The sequence below is a fragment of the Mastacembelus armatus genome, chromosome 24, assembly GCF_900324485.2.
Source record: "Mastacembelus armatus chromosome 24, fMasArm1.2, whole genome shotgun sequence".
Classification (NCBI taxonomy): domain Eukaryota; kingdom Metazoa; phylum Chordata; class Actinopteri; order Synbranchiformes; family Mastacembelidae; genus Mastacembelus; species Mastacembelus armatus.
In genome coordinates this window covers 11,103,174-11,120,960 of record NC_046656.1, presented here as the reverse complement: position 1 = coordinate 11,120,960, position 17,787 = coordinate 11,103,174, and the positions used below count along the sequence as shown (strand labels likewise).

At 39.2% G+C, this 17,787-nt stretch overlaps 1 protein-coding gene across 5 annotated transcripts in view; it reads left to right on the top strand.

Annotated features, from left to right (window-relative positions):
* akap7 (A-kinase anchoring protein 7) overlaps window positions 1-17,787 on the top strand; it is a 32,696-nt gene that overhangs the window by 3,598 nt on the left and 11,311 nt on the right. For all 5 annotated transcript variants that reach the window (XM_026318562.1, XM_026318561.1, XM_026318563.1 and 2 more), the window contains exons 6-9: window positions 943-1,103; window positions 3,617-3,729; window positions 4,899-4,945; window positions 5,196-5,296. In XM_026318562.1, the coding sequence (XP_026174347.1) occupies window positions 943-1,103; window positions 3,617-3,729; window positions 4,899-4,945; window positions 5,196-5,296 (422 nt within the window). The remainder of the gene's footprint in view (window positions 1-942; window positions 1,104-3,616; window positions 3,730-4,898; window positions 4,946-5,195; window positions 5,297-17,787) is intronic.

The window sequence follows — 17,787 nt, the reverse complement described above, 5'->3', positions numbered from 1 at the left end:
AAAATGCAAGGACAGAAAAGCTGGGAAACTCATTTTAAGAGACATGAAATGTCCTTTCCTTTGATCCTTAATGTGCAGCGTCCAATCACAGACTGATTTCCTTTAAAGGTGCATGTCAATCTGCAACAGACAGCAAAGGATGCACTCGTGTATTCTCGGGTATAGCACCTCTAGGCAGCTTCCTGATTGTTAAAGTAAAATAAGATAATTAGCTGCTTTTTGATTTGCATATTTACATACACAGACCTGTGCTGTTCGATATCATTTTGCAGTTACTGTAACGTTGTCAGTATGTTGTGTGATTAAGGATAGAATAGAGTAAAATAAAATTATGTTGTTTGATTCAGTCTGTCTGATTCAATACATTGTCATAACATCACAGGTCAGGTAGCATGTTTTGTACCAGCAGTAAATATGTTGTGTTACATGCAGCTTCTCTCTTAGCTCTTACTTTTGGCACTTCCTGAAAAACTGGCCAATTATGAATTTATAGTTTTGGATTCTGTAAAAGAGGCTAGAATTTTTTAGAGTTTACATTTCATATTCCCAAACATTACATGCTTTGTTTTTATTTGTTAAGGTAAAACGGCACTTCTAACTCATATATTGCTTAGAAATGGAAAAGGAAGTGGATAAATTCAAGCAAGTTATGTGATTTTAAGCAAATGAAAACAAATTATCCACGTTGACTATTAATTTTTATGTAGGGCTTAAGAATGAGTGTTTCAGAGTGAAGTTATCATTCTAACCTTTTAGTGTGCTGGAAATGATAGAGCCATGTTATGTGATGATACCAATGCGTAATCTACATCAAGTAGAAAATTGTGTCATTAGTAATCACTAGATTCTCGTTATGTAATATGAGAGGGAGGAAGAGAGAGGATTAAGTGTGTGTGAGACAGTGTGTGTTCTGTGAATATTCATGCGTATATTTTCTTTTAGGGCGGCAACGGTGCTGGCTCAGATTGAGCCAGCATTGGCTGAGCTGCTGGGTGGGCAGGATCTGGTGCTGCCCTTCTCAGGCATCGGTCATTTCAGGAAGGAGGTGGTGTTTGTTGAGCTGGCCCCCGGGCAACACAGACACACACTGGACAGCCTGGCAGGTCAGATTTTTACTCCTCTGTTATTTTCAAACTCATCTGTAATTGTGTATATATAGGCTGCAATTTAGCAGAGTATAAAATAAATTACATTTTTGACAATCACAGTGATGCAGTAGTTGTGTATCTCCGGTGAGATGGCTGAGCTGGGGTCAGCTGAGGATCCTGGGTAGAGGATTTGTTTTCTTTCTAAAAGACACTTTAACAGGTTAAATGTTCGCTGCTGTGGGGTTTTTAATGTGAAGTTGCAGGTAAAACAGCTATAGGAGCTTGTCGGTTTACATTCTGAGGGTTGTTATTGGTAAGATGGTGGGCTAGCAGTTCATAGCTGGGCTAAGCCTGAACTTTGTCCTGGAAGGACCTGGAGAACAGGTTAAACTGTAGAGCTGTTACGGTAAGCGATAAGCACTAGTGTAAGACTGCCAAAATGTGGTTCAACCAGACCTCGGCCCATATCAAGTACCTAATTAAAGAGCACAGATTGTGCTGTGTGATAGGAAACTCTAGATTTTTAAAATAGCCACATCCTTTATTAAACCAGCATAAGAAGATTTGGTCAAAAAATGGAGCATGTGTTTGCTTTTCTCTGTCCCATTCTTATTTTACTTAATTTCTTTTCACCTTACCTGTGTTTGTATATATACCTGTGATTATTATGTGGTTACATTTCTGCTCTTACATTTGTTGTTTGTGTGTCAGTACTGTATATTTGTGGGGGTGTTTGCAGAAGCAGTTGCGTGTATGTTTTTGTGTTGTGCCTTTGGCAACAACAATAAGCCAACATTTCTAAGAGGATTCTCGCTCCGTTGCTCTTGTGACAAAACACTCACACGCACACAGAGTATATGAGCTCACATTCACTTAATACTGCCTATTTCCATTAGCTAAATCGAAAAAAAATTTGTTATCCCTAAAAGCAGACACATGAATTTGTGCACACTCAGACAGAAATCGATGGACACTATTAATGTGTGTGTGTGTGTGAGCCATAATGTCTTGGCTCTCTGTGTTGAGGTCTAAGAGACCTGCTAATGTTCATAAATAAATATTAAATTGTCCGAACATACAGAATAAGTGCAGCATGTTTAGATTCTGCTGTTGCGTGATTGTCTAGTTGCCCATCCAGTGTATTAACTGCTCAGATCCAAGAAAATACTACATTTGTCACATTAGTCACTGCCAAGCTGAGACAAATCCCAAAAGCCATTTTATCTCGGGGCTTGATATAAAAAGGGAAAGGCAGTAAATTAATCTTTTAGAGAGATAGAGCTACAGGGGCCAAGTTTCTTCATAATTACCTCAGCTATCAGAGTTCAAAGGAGGTTTTGTTTTTATCTTTTTCTGGCTAAGTCTGTGGCTCTTAAGAGACAAGAGGATCTTTAAAAGTTTTCATTGGTAATCAGGTAAAAAAGCAGTGATTAACTTTTCATACTAATTTAGTGGAGAACGTTAATGAAAGTGGTCAAGTCCTTCTTTTTCAAGATGTGTGAATTGCAGCTTCTGATTGGATTTACATTGTTCCATCAAAGTCTTTGTGCCTCTCAACAGACGTAAGGGGAAGACCCTCCAAAGCTGGCCCAGTCAAACGTCGCAAACCCTAAGCCCTTGAGTGATTTAAGCATGTACTGCAGCAAATCTGAAGCATGCAGAGAAAGTATTAATAGAAGCAGTTTTACATCTTATTACATTACTTATTTCATCTTGATGTTTTGAATTTGAAACAGAACAAAACAGTTAAAAACAGCAGCAATTCTGTGTAGTTTGTATGACGTGATATGATGTCGACTAAATCTTCTTCAGTCCTCGTAAGTTAGCTTTTAACAAGGGGTCTTAATAAGGAATGGCTCAAAGTAATTTCATCTTTAAAGTTTTATTTATTATTTTTTTTCTGACATGAAAATTGAAACATACTTGACAAAACAAAATCACAAACAGAAAGAACAGGCATTGTTGTTGTTGGAAGAGTAAAGGATAAGGAAGGAAGTCAGACTCTCCTATCCTCCCGTCTGTTCTTGCCACCACTGTTATTGATTATATACTAACCTTTCTCTCTCTGTAGAGCTCCTCTTCTAAAAATACCTCTCTGGTTTTCCTATAAACCTTGTCAGTTGGTGTGTGTGCATCTTTGCGTGTGTCTGTCCTTGAAGCTTGTCTTTTGTTCTCATGCCCTTGTTCATGTATCTCTCTCTTTAGCTGTGTGCTACAGTGATATGTGAGAAAAAAGCCTATGACCATCCTCTGACAGACATTCTCAGCCGTCTGTCTGAACTATTTGTGTCTTCCATTGTGGGTTTTCTAGAGGTCCATAAAGGGAATTTGAGATAGTTAATTGTGAGGAAATAGATGTGGATGAACAGTATACTCCTGATGCGCATAAAAAATATTCCAACCCTCACATCCCTCCTTTCTCTATTTGATAATATTTAGTGTTACATAAATTTATCGTCTTCTTGTTTTGCCTAATCAATAAAATGTTTGCTTATATAATTTATAGAGTTTTAAAAACTGATTTGCAGAATTGCTGCGAGACCGTTTCAGGGAGCAGGGTCTTCTGCAAGGAGACAGTCGTGGGTTTGAAGCCCACCTGACCGTTATGAAGCTATCCAGGGCGTCAAAACTGCGATCCCAGGTATGCCCGTCTCTGCTTACAGACACAGACATTCTGGGTAAAGCTATTGATAAAAAGTGTACATTCAATATCAAATACAAATAAACATAATTATTGGTCCAACAGATCTTTCACCACCAGTGTTTGACAGATTGTGATTGCATTCTTATACTCTTTTATGATCGTGTTGCATTGGCAGAATAATCAAAGTATCATGGTACTTTAGTACTTTCCTGTGTAAATGGAGGTACGTCCACACTAGGATGTCAAACATCAACCAAACCGAGCCTAATACTTTATTAACGCACATGTTTTAAAATATGTTGTTGGGGTTTTTTTTTTTTGTTTTGTTGTTGTTTTGTTTTTTGAGTATAGTGACCAAGTGATCACATGAATAGTAAGTTATATAATTCCCCAATAGCTGTAGTTACATAAGGCTGCACTGGCACAACATTTTTGTTTTAATAGAAAAGCCAAAATAGTTTCACCTGCTCTAATTATACCAAAATTGTTACATAATCATGATTTGCTGAAACATTTTCATGCATAATGCTTTTTGATGCTTTCATTTCCAAATTCGCTTGCTTTCTTGTTACAGCTGACTTTGACAGAACTGCCAAACAGCTGGTGTGACTCCTTTGTCCCCAGCCATCCTTTTTATTCCTCTCACCTCTCAGCGGCTGTAAAATGTGACCTCCACTGGATGCCAAATTATTGTTCCAACTAGTGGAAACTGCCAGTGGGAAATAGCATGCTTGCTGCAGTATTTAGGGAGAAAATTGGCAGTTTCTAACTTACAGTTCATGATGTAAGGCTAACAGACAACTCTTATGTTGGGATGTATTAGGATAACATATATAAAATAACATGGAGTTTATTAGGGAATGGGTATGATATGGATGAAGATACAAGGGAAGAGGTGGTCAAGGAGAGGACAGGAAGACAAGCAGAGAAGAGTAAGTGTCGTGAGGGGAGAGGCAAGGGAAGGACAGCATCTGTCTTTTTTCCCTTTGACACCTGATGACATCTTATTCTGCTTGGCGCCTGCTGGTTGGTGTTCATGTCTTCCATCAGTCTCTGTGTGTCTGCATGTCTGTTTCTTTAACCCCTCTGTGTGTCAGAAATGAATGTGTGTGTCCTAAAAAAGTGATGAACGTGACATAAACAGCGTTTCTCTTGGTCTCTTGCAGGGTATTAAACGTGTGGACCCAGCCCTCTACTCCAACTATACCAACAAGTAGGTGCTTGTTTTTCATATGGTGAGCCAAATGTTTGGGCAGACACATACTCACTGTTTTTTTTAGAGTCAGTACTCTATAGTAAGTGCAGTGGCCATGGAGCTAAATTAATTCATCACTTCTAGTAAAGGAATAGCTGTGAAACAGCTGCAATGATTAACATCTGCCGTCACTATACAGGCATCAACACTTTGTTGTTTGTCACTACACTTTGTCAAACTCATTTTATTCTCTCACTGCAACGCTCAGGTGTTTTGGAGACCAGATGGTGGAGCGGGTGGATCTTTGTTCCATGTTGAAAAAGAAGCAAGAAGATGGATATTACTACACCGAGACTTCACTCCAACTTGGTTAGTACACACACAAACAGCTATATTGTGTGTGTGTGTGTGTATTTATAAATATAGTGCCTCTGTATATCATGTGTGATATTGAGCCACCAGAGGGAGCTGTCTGCTCATAGGATGATTGTTTTTTGGGCAGTGGGGTAAAATTTGCAGCATACTTTGGGGTCACCATTTTTATTTGTTTTTAGCTTTTATCTCAGCAAATGTACTTGAAAGGGGAATTATGTATAAATATCGTTTGCCTCTTTGTAAATTATGTGGATTTGAAATTGGTATTTATTTGTATTTTTGTAGCAGTTGAACTGATTGTGTGATCAGGAGGTCAGCAGTTTTTTTATTTTTTTTCAGCAGAAGCTAAAAGGGGCACTGACCTCAAACACTGTGAGGATACACAAGAGCTCATTTCCATTTTAGACATTACTACCCAGTTTAGACGTTATGCCCCTGCCAGTTCTTTCAGAACTTGGCACTGAATTAGCAGCTCTAATGGCCACTGAAAGAGGACAGTACTGAGGGCTTGAGAAGTTCAACAGCTGATGTAAATGTATGAATATCCTCTGCTGTACCTGAAGAAAATGGTTTGCTTTTTCTTACAAATTGACATGGACCAAGTAGATTTATTCTGCCTGTATTGGAAGAACTAAGCACATTCTTGTTATCTTTGTCTGCAGGTTGTAAATGGCTAGAGGTTATATTCAATTTAATGTGAGTCACTGCACTGTGGTTCACAGTCTGGCATAAATCAGATGACTGGTTTGCAAAGCTAGATCAACAGATTTCTATATTGTGCCTTTTCTGCTAGCAGTTGATGTTACTGTGTAGCTCCACATGAACATCAAATGGCACTGCTGACCATTGTGGGACTTGGGGCGTATCCAAATTGGCAGAATCTTTGTGCTCCTAGTGTCCAACTAATGCTGCGGGATTGTAACAGTATGATAGGAGCTAGGGAAAACAGGCTTTTAAAGGATTACTTTATGAATGCATCAGTTTCATCTAGATAAAATTATTTGGCATAATCACATTTTGCACAGCTGCTCTTTGTTACACATCGTGTCATCAAGGATTGCCACAGAAAAACACCCCACACACAGATTTGAGATGCAGCAAGTGTAGAACTGTGACTGTAAAGATTAATTAGCAGTGAAGGTGGCACATACAATATCTCTTGTTTGCTAAAGAGAACTGTCTGAAAGAGATGTAAAAATCATTGTTTTAACCAGCATTATTTAAAATGTTTTGTTGTCATTCAAAGAAAAATGTACTTGCTTCAGAAACTATTCAGGTCCCTTGACTTTTTGCACACTGTATTGTGTTGTAGATTTAACATAAGTGGATAAAGTTGCCATTTTTACCCGTTAACGTGCACTAAATAACCCATCATGACAAAGTGGAAAAAGATTTTCTGATTCTTTTGCAAATGTCATTTTGCAAATCAATGACTCAGATCTTTAATTCTGAAGGCGTTCAGACCATTTGCTGTGGCACTCAAAACTGTGTGCATCCTGTTCAATTTACCTTTAGTTGTGTCTAAAATTTGAATTAGAGTCTACCTTTGGAAAATTGAATTGACTGGACGTACTAACCCATTAGGAGTGAAGACACAGACCTGTGTAAACCATGGAGTCAAAGGGACTCTCCGGAGAGCTATGTGATAAAAAGACATAGACCAGGGCAAAAGTATAAACCTTTCATGAAGCTTTGAGTGTTCCCAGGAGCACAATGTCCTCAGTAACTGTGAAATTAAAGACATTTAAAGACAACTTCCTAGAGTTGACCATCCATCCAACCTGAGTAAAGCAGCCAGATCTCCAAGCACTGTGTCTAGCGACTGCTACTTCTCATCACCTGGCTCATATCATGCCTATGGTAAAGCATGTTGGTTGCCACATCACATTGGTTGTCAGTAGGGACAGAGAGGCTGGTCAGAATTGAGGAAAGGATGAATGCAGCTGAACACAGAAAGCAAAAGAAAAGGCTGCTCTAGAATGTACATGACCTGAGACTGAAGTGATGGTACACCTTTCAGGATGACAGTGATTTGAAGCATCCATGTAAGACAAAGCTTTTCCTCATGACACATTTCCGACTGTTCTTGAGTGGCCCAGCCAAAACCCAGACTTATACCCCACAGAACAGGAGTGACCTGAAGATGGCTGTTTTACAGTGCTTTCCATTCAGTCTGACTGAGCATGACCGGATCTACCAGGAAAAAAAGGGTCTTCTTGCTCAAATCAAATGTGCAAAGCTTGTAGAAGCCTTACCAACAAGACAAAGGGTCTTCTACAAAGTAACGAATTTAGAGGCACAATACTTCTGTAAATGACATTTACAGTTTTTGATTTGAATAAATGTACAGAAAAGTAAGAATTAGTTTTCAGCTTGTATAATGGGTTGTTGAGTTACTGAGGAGAAAAATGGCATTTGTGTCCATTTAAAAATGAAATCTGCAGTATGAATGATGTATCTGAATAGATCTTTGAAGGTAACATGTCTTGCTAATATTGAAAGGTGTACAATAACAATAATAAAATAAAAACCTAATTCATCTCTGCCACCCTTCAATGGCCTAGTACTTCAAAATAGCTTGCCAGGGGTATAAATAGGTCACGTTTTCGTCTAATAACTGGAGGCAAAAATGTGACCTATGGCCTGTATCACATGACTAGTATTCTGAAAACCAACAGACAAACCAAGGTAAGTATTTTTTATAGCTTTAGCAAAAAGAAAGCTTAATTTTATATTATTATGGCTAAAAATTGATTTGATGTTCTGTAATTGAAATACTATAGACATGGCCAATGCATTACGAAAAATCACGCTGACGGTACCATCTCAAAATTTTGAAAATCATGTTTACGTACGTTTGTCTTTAAGGAGCACTAGTATCTAATCTACATACAAATTAATAAACATAGTTAGCATGGAGTTAACAGGATTTATGAATATCTCCACATGTGCATCAACAGTTTACAATATATAATGGATTAGCAGAGGCTTCCCAAGTGTCTCTGTCAAATGGATGTATTAATTGCTGTGTGTACATGGATGTGTGATAGTGCGTGTGTGTGTTGGGAGCTGTCTACAGGAGTGCAAGTAGGCTGTCACAGTGTTTTGTGGATCACTGGGTTGTGTGAGAGACAAAGAGTGACAGTGTGTGTGGGGGAGTGAGAGACGGTGCAGGGGGATGCTTACCTCACACTTCTCGTCATCAAAAGGCTTCTGTTTCTGCCAAGTGTTTTTCCACAACAATGCATACATATAAATGCAAGAGAACTAAAATTGAGAACTGCATGCAGTTCTTTGAAATGACAGAACTATGTCTAAACCTGAGTGTTGCTCATAGTGCTTGCTATCTGTGATTGAAGTTGCATAAGTGATTTAAACCAACAATTTAAGGTTAAGATAATAAGAAATAGCACAAGTGGCTTCTTAAAAATGAGGAGGTGACTCCATAAGAAATGAATTATACCATTGCTCAGTTCAGTCCCTGCAACTTTCTTGTTTTAAGACTTATAACCTACAGTGGTAATACTTTAGAGTTACAATACATATTGATTTGTAATCAAAACAGTTTAACTTTGGCAAAAGTTTCAGAGAAGTGTCATACCTATATGAAAAAAATATTCTGTAATCTGACTTTGGAAATGTGTCAACATGGATGTAAAACAGCTCTACACAAAACACATCCTTCAGTCTGAAGACATGGTTTGAGAATGGCCAACATCCATATTAAAGCTTCAAATCTCTATAGTTTGAAGTCAAAAACACATGATGAGCAGTATGTGGCATCACTTTCTCCACAGGAGAGCAATTACTCAGCCAGCACACAGCAGTGTTGCTGCTCACTGTAGACACTGATACAGCAGGGAATAAAGAGTTGACTTCTCACCCAACAGTTCCACGGATTTGACTGAGAGAATTGCTAATGACATGAATAATTGAAGTTAGCAGGCATACTATATATTATTAAGTGCTCGATGGGCATATAATCTTATTGAAGTTATTATAATCTCAATATGGATTGACAGCAAACAACGCTGCAGTATTAATTAATGTTATTTACACATACTTTCTGTTTTTTCTAATGGCTTGCTTTTTGTTTTACACCAACTCCTGGGGGAAACATCTGGATCTGTAGCTGATAAATGCTGCACTATGATCCCCAACTAGTTTGACTGTTTGGTGCTGAGCAGGTAGCGTATAATGGGGTTTTAAAGCTTTTTCACTGAAAACCTCTGCCTGCTGCAGCTGAAAGCAGCAGTGTGAGAACAGTGAAGTAAAGCTGCAGACTGTACAGCAAAATAATGAGCTAACACTCACTCACTGTAGAGCTGATAGCAGATGCTGATTTAGTTTCAGTATAATTATAAAAGGATAATAACTGCAACACTGTGGTTTTGGATTGTGATTACAACTTTATCACATGTTGTCCCTTCTGCTTTCTGTCTTCTCTGTTCTGTGTAGTGACGAAGAAAGCACATGAAATATTGTGTTGCCATTTCTGTTTAGACAGATGTTTGAATGTTTGTAATTCAGAACAAGGTCGCTGGGAAAAGACTCTTTTGTTTCCACACACTGCTCTGCTAGAATGTGAAGTTAATGCAACCAATACAATGGAGATAATTGAAGAAGTGTGTGTATATGTGAAATAGATAATAGATCCATGCTGTGAGAACAAGTCTTGTTATCACTTGTCATGTCACTTCAGATTGTATTTGTTGGGGAAACTGTTAGGAAAAAAACGGTTTTCTGTTCAGTTAGCCTGAAAATATGCTTTTTTTGTATCAAGCCAGCTGGCAGCAGCTTGGTAGTTGAAAGGCCAATGAAACAAGAGTGAAAATACGAAATGTCATGGCTTTAGGAACACATTTTTACATGTTTGTTTTCTTACATACACAAGCAAGTGGTCAGTGTGACATTTCCATTTGAACTGAAAAGTGAGATAATACTCTTTTAGTAGGCTGGCAGGTATACTGCAGCTCCTGTCGTGGCCTGTTGGTATTTACAGTATAAAACACACACTCACAGCTTTGCATGCAGAAACATACATTGACAGCAGATTCATATACACACAGAAGCCCTCAGACACAAACACACAGCAGCACAAAGGCACAGCACAAACAGATGGACAGATGAAGGTGGTTTATTGCTCTGTGACCTTTTGGTATTTTATTGAGATAAGGTCACTCACTTCTGTACGGAGTGTACTGTGTGGCTTTTTCCTAATAAATGAGTCTTTGGCAGTGCTCATTTTGCAGTCACCAGCCAGATGACGCAGTTCACTCATTTACATGTATGTGGGCTAATTTCTGTTTGGAGAAATACTGACTCAGGAGAGGGCTTTATTTGAAAGACCTGAATTGAGGAGTAAAAAATCAGTTTAACAGTATCCAGGTATTATTGTTGCCCTAAATGTAAAAGTAATGTAAATGTCCCTGATGGAAAGATTGGTACATCATTACTGACGTGCTTTCTAATAATTCATTAGTAGACCATTTCCCTTGCCTCCCGTTTTCTTTTGATTTTTCTAGAGAGGGCATCTGAATAAGGTCTGGTGTAGTGCTGCACACTGTATATCCATCTCCGTTCACAGAGCTGTTGCCAAAGTTTGTTTGGGGATGGCAGCACAGCATTTTAACATGATTGAGTCCTAAAGTGACTGCATAGCCTGAAAGGCACTGCTGGACATAACTGTATGATTGACATCAGTGCTGTTTGAGAGGAGGAAATATTAGTGGTAATCCAACAAATGGAGAGTTAGTCATAGATTGAATTTAAAAAGATTAATTTCGAATTGTAACAATGGCAACTCACCAGTGGCAGTGGTAGGGCTTATGCTGCATTTCTGTCATAGGGTTTAAGCTGTAATTGCGAGCAAGTGTGTCAAGAAAATTGTTGACTTCAGCATCTGGGATGTAATTGAGATCTGGGAGATTTGTCGCTGAACTATGAAAAGGTCAGTGAACCATTGGAAAGGTAGCATCACTGGCATTTATATGTACAGCACTAATGCAATCAGTTGAGCTCATTTAAAAGGGACTTGATTTCACTGGTCATTGATAAATGAGTATGGGAAGAGAAAAGGGTAGGCAGAGGGGAAGAGAATAGGCTTATGGGAGAAGTAGAATGAGAAAAATAATGAGAATGAGAAGAGGGAGATACGATGACCAGACAAACAGCGAAGTGAAAATAGCCTGAGTGAACGTGACATTAAACAGGCGAGCGAATTGAAGTTTGATATTAAACCAAGGGTGAAGGAGGGTGACATGGGTCTTGGGTGAAGGAGTCAGATGGCGCAATGAAAAGAAAATTAGAGGAATAATAGTAGAGTATAGGGCAACAGGCAAAGGAAGATTGGATAGAGGTTTAGAAAGGGAGAACTGTCAAATATGATGACAATCAAATGAAACCCACTTACATATTTTTCTCAATCTGTTTCTCTCTCATTTTCTCTGAACATTTTACTCTGCTTGACCATATTGAAGACTTATTTAGTTGAGGTCTGTCAAACATTTTAGTATGAACTAATTGTGCAGGATGCTAATGTGGCTCATCTTGCATCTCTGTAAAGCAGCCAGACCTGATCTAGAAACATGTTGTTTTCACATCTGTAAGTCTTCGTGTTGTTTGTGAAATAGAACAGAATGTAAAAATAACCATTTTTTGTTCAAACATTTGTTGTTTTAACAACCTGAACACTCCCGATGAGCAAATAAACTAGCTGCCAGGCTGCCGCATTCAGCTCAGCTAGGAACTGAATGGACACTGTTCGATGTTCAGTGGAGTGTGAATAAACGCTGACGGAGCATGAACGCATGTGAAAAATGCAGATTTACATTAAGCTCATCAAAATTAATTAAATATAACAAAAATGGTGAATAACATGACCTGTGGATTTCACTGTATCTGTGCATAGATGCATGAGAAACATGCAAACAGGCTTTTAAATCTTTTAGCTACAGCTACATGACATGTAGTTGTCTGGTAATTTAATTGTAAATTGGCAGTTTATGATCCAACTGGAAAACTCTCATGCCTCATCCTACGATGTTTGTTTACTGGGTGTTCTTCAGTTAAATCCTCGCTGAAATGTGTGATGCATATAAATAATGTTTTCTTTGTGACATGGATTCAGTGTCCCAGACTTTGCATGGTGATAATGCAGCCACATGGCAGGCTTCTACTGTAAGTGACAACAAGGGAAGAGCAGGAAGAGCACATCATGGTGTCTTCATTGCCTGTTTGTGTATGTGTGCATGCTGGCACATCTACAGTGAATTATTCATGTTGGAATTATGATAAACAGAAATGCCAAATCACAAGAGTAGACTGAAGTCTCCGTTTCCTTTAATATGTGGTTGTCTTCTTCTCTTTGTGTGCATAACGTGTCTTGTGACTAACTACTGAGGCACCATTATTGACCTTCAACTGAACAAAGTCAACATTGTTGCAGTGTTTTCTTATCCATCTGTCTCTCTTTGCATTGCAGTGCTTAAGTAAGAGTGTAATGTTGCTGAAGTTTCCTGGGTTGAATAGTCCCTGACCTGTTTTATGGTTAAATCATTTACATTATGTCTTTGTATACAGGGGTGATCCACATGTTCATACACACATATAGGTACAGTAATAACTGACAGTTGCTACTGGGCCTTGTCAATGACAACATTTCAGGTCCACAAATAGCAGTCATTGCAGCTGCATGCTGTGTGTGTGTAAAGTGGCAGCTGTGAGCTGAATGCTGGAGACAGGGCTCCACTGTCTATTCACATAGCTGAGCTCAGTGCACGATGCCCTACAATGTGTCCGTGCTCGTGTGTGTTTTTTAGTGCTTTTATATCCCCCTACGTCTTCACATTCACATCCCTTTACCCCCTTGTTTGTAATAGTCCATTAACCCTGCAGAGTGTTTTTAACTAGACCTTCTGTGTTGAATTGTGCACATGCAGCTACAGAAAAGCATCTCTGGAACTGGTGGAGATTCATTGTTTTACTCAAGGACTCGTCAGCAGAGCTGCTGAAGGGGGCTGTTGAGAAGGCTTGAACTGAGGCTGTATGGTTGAAAAGCACTGCCTGTAATCACCTTTCTACAGTACCTGTACCCTCCTCATTTCATAGAGGTATACACACAGCTACAAAATACAGCAGTGAATAATTGTTTCAAGGTTTTAAATTGTATCTGTAATATGAGTTGGATGTTGATTTCTTCATATTGTAAAAACTATAACTTTTCTCACTTCAGAGACAGATGATTTGTTTTGGTCTTTGTTTTCTTTATCTTCATTGGACCAATAGTAGAATAGTGCTTAATGCCACAGCAGAGGAAAGTGATATTTCCTCTGTTGGAATAGAGTTTTCAATCAGCGTTAGCACCTCATGCTGCCAGACTAAACCAAGCTCCGACTGTGGGAACTTGTTTGGGGTCATTGCATCAGAGTGCAGTGCTGATGCTGATGCTGACGCTGAGCTGAGAGAGATCAGGCACTACAACATATATTACATCCAGATTAACCAGATATTATGCAACTACTCAGGAGATACTGTTAACATTGTGCAGCAGGATTATCGAGGCATGGCAATAAATATTAATGACGAGAGAGAGAAACTGATCAGGAATAGTTGTGGACTGGTGTAGGACTGCGAGAACACACTAAGCCACTCGCTGTTTACTCACTCATAATGCCATGTTTTTCGATTGTTTAACTAAGTGTGGCCAAATATGTTTGGCAGGCGAATGTACAAAAATCAACAAGTGAATGATATCTCCTAAATAAATTAGGGCCAAGAATTAAAAAAAAAAAAAAAAAGCTGTGCATCAGTTTGTGTAATGATGTAATTCAAGGGCAGCAAATCGTCAACGATGACTTTGACTTAGTAAGCATAGCTAAAAAATGTATTGTCCATTGACGCTTGCTTCAACATTTAAAATAACCTTTCTGGACATATCAAAATATTATTTTGCTTAAATATATTATAGTTTCGAGGCCTTAAGGCTTCATGTGGTTATAATGAGCATTAGTCATTATGTGCGTGAGTAAAATAAAGCCCAAATTATTCAAGGCGGGGAGAATTAGAGAAATAACAGAAATGACCTACTTTTAACAATGAATTTTAGTACATGATTCTAATCTTTGGGGATATTTGCTACAACGCAGTATGCAGGTCACATAAATAACCGAGAAACGAGCAGACTGCAGCTGCCGGCTATTCAACAACCATTATTCAAGCTACAATGACGAGGAGAGGCGGAGCCTGTAGCCTCCCTCCCCTTCCACACATACACAGTATTATCTGCTGGCTCCTCTTATATACTGCTCCTTTTTCTTCTTCTACAGACTTACCACACTCCTAAGCATGCTCACTCTCTCCTTCTTGAATATACACTAATTCAAGCTTGTTCACACAATACACCCATCCTCCTCTGTCCCCATCTAGTTACACACACACCTCCTCCGCTTTCCCCACTTCACACACATGATAAAATTACTCTTTTTGTGTTTTTTGTTTCCTACACACACTCCAGCTCTCCCACTCTTTCTCTCTCCCTCTCTCCCTCTCCTTCTCTTGCTACACACACGTATACACCCCTCCTCCCTGTGTCAGTGCAAAGTAGAGCAAGAGCAAGGAGCCACTCGTGCATTTTTTTCAGCGTCTGCCGCTTTGCTTCGTCTTGTTCAGGCTGCACACAGGGAAAGGGAAAGGGAGGTTCTTTTTTTTTTTTTTCCTCTTTTTGGGTTGCCTCCATCCTCACCGGGTGCATCTGTCCTTTGAGGGTGGATAAAGAGTGGGAGACAAGGGAAGAAGCAGGACTCTCATTCCATCTGGCTTAGAACAAGAGGAAGAGGAAAAAGAGGGGTAACAACAGGGAGAGGGGAACAGGAGATAAGGGAAGGAGGCGCCATGGGTCAGCTGTGCTGCTTCCCTTTTTCCCAAGCCGAGGAGAAAATCAGTAAGTGTCTCTTGCTCCAGTCTCCCTGCGTGGGTGTGTGTTGTTGGAGAAAGCAGTTGGATTGATATACTCAGTGGTGGTCTGTCAGGAGGGACTGTGCATCTAGTGTAGGAATATATTGTGCACTGTGTCTGTGCCTTTCTGTGTGTCAGTTGTCCATGCACAGCTAGATGCATGGTTGTGTGTGACCTGTAGAAGGACAATGTGTATAAGACTGAGTATGATCATGTAATTTCCCTTGTACTTAGTCTGGTGTCTTATATGTGTATTTGTCTCATTGCCAGAGGCTCTGTCAAGCTTGTGGTTTATGAGCTTCTGCAGCAAGATAAAATAGTAATAAATCCCCTAGCAAATATCAGCTGTGAGTGCTAAACTCAAAGTTTGCTCTTATCCAGTACACAAGAAAATTTTAAAGGAGCACTGTGTCATTTTCTTATAAAGAAACAAAAATTATATTTCTGTTCAGTGTTTCATGTCAAAACAGGTCTAACAAACGTGAATGAATACAGTTCCTTTCTCTTCAAACGTTTGCTAAATCACAAAGAAAATACTTTAAACCATACATTGTTTAGGTACGTTTGCCAGCTTGCCATTTTCTTCTTCACTGCCTTTGTAAGCAAATCTGTGCGTCTCACTGCCACCAAGAGTCAGTTAGTGGAATAGCATGAACCTGACAGCAGGTTGTTAATCGCATCCTTGTGTTCACAGTAGAAACAGTAAACAGACTCACTTGTTAACAGAATTGCTCAGTAGAACCTTTAGTGGTTGAAACCTCCACTTGGTACCTAAATCACACATCGAGAGTCTTTGAAATGAGGGGGCTAAAAGAAATTTTTGTTCCATTCTTGGGCATATTGGTGCTTTTTAAGATTCTTTTATGAGTATGATTTAGGAATAAGGATTTTGCTTTTGAATTAGCAATGAGCAAACATACTAGCAACCGATGCAAGACTGGTTGAGACGACTGTTTGCCAGCTTGTGGTGGTTTATGGTGTTTGGGAACACGATGTGTGTGAATGATGACAAAGTGTCATTACCTGCTTTAGGTTGTGAGTGTTGCGAGCCCAAATGTTTAGCTTACGAACCCTGACTACCAGAATAAGAGAGTGGGTAGTCATTTACTGATCTAGGCAGCTACAGTCTGTCGTCGATACTACGTTGCTGAGTATTTTGAACAATATCCATTAAAGCAGAATCACATAGGAAGTGTATAGCTAAAGTACACATTTCTGGGGGGGGTAGATGACCATGTGGCACAGATTAGTCAGATATCTTCACATCTATACAATCCCAATTCTTTCTGGATGAGAGTTGTTTGAGCACTGACGTATGCTGTTACACAACATCAGTGGTTAGCTAAAGGGAATTTTAAATGGTTAAATAAAGAGCCAAAGCAGAGGTGCAAATTTTGCAGTAGATGACAGCGACATAGAGGGAGAATTGTCTCTGCTGCTTCAGCTCATATGAGTTGGAATGAGCCTAGAAGATATTTACCAAAGCAGCCTGTGGTTTGATTAGAGCTTTAGGCAGCGATTTCTCTCTCATTGTTCAGTAGCAGCTGTAGTGTACGTTAGTTTAGGTTTTGGTTGAATGTACATCTCAGTTTTCGTGCTACTACATTTGAGTAGAACTTGTTACACTTATATTACTGCAAAAATCATCAGTTTTGGGACAGTATGGAATCACAGGTAATTTACTGCGTTGTAACAGCATGAGACTGACATATTGAATGCCAATACAAGGCACCTACTGTCTCAAACTGAACTCACACGCTGTTTTAGCAGTATAGTTAGATTAGCTAAGGTAAAAGGCAGGCTTTATTTAATTAACCTGCAATTGAGAGTTTTCCCTGTAGTATCTGGGCAAGTAAATTGTATTACTTGCATGTTTGTGCCAGTTTTCATTCTAGTGCAAGAAATTAAAATTGATCTTGTTTAGATGCTTGAACTAATAGAAAGTAATAGTTTGTTAAAGACACAAGTACACTACACTTGTGTAGTTTTATAATATTTTTCTTGGCAACTTATTTATTAATAGTAAAAAATATGTTGTATCTGTAGACTAACACTGCTGTTAACCCAATGGTTAGATTAATGATTAAACAGTGATATAAAGTAATAAAACGATTCACTGGCCTGTACAGTGTGTACTCTGATTATGCTGCTTGTCCTGTCATAAATGCAGACTCTTGACACTGGCTGAAATCTTGATTCTGAAAATAGGTGGTGTGTGTGTGTGTGTGTGTGTGTGTGTGTGTGTGTGTGTGTGTGTGTTTTTGGGGGTTGGGGGCAAGAAATATTAAACTGGGTTGCATGCACACACAATACTTTGAGCTCCATGATCCTGCTTGACTCTGTTTCTTTTCCTCCCTCCTGTGTTTTCCCCAATGTATCCCCCTTTCTCTCTCCCCCTGCTTGCAGCTGCATTGCTATAAACAGTCGAGCCACTGTGCCCTACTTCTGCGTGGAGAGAGATGGAGGGAGAAGGGGAACCAGTAATGCAGTGAATGAAAACTAATGAGAGGAGAAACAAGTGAATGGGCTTA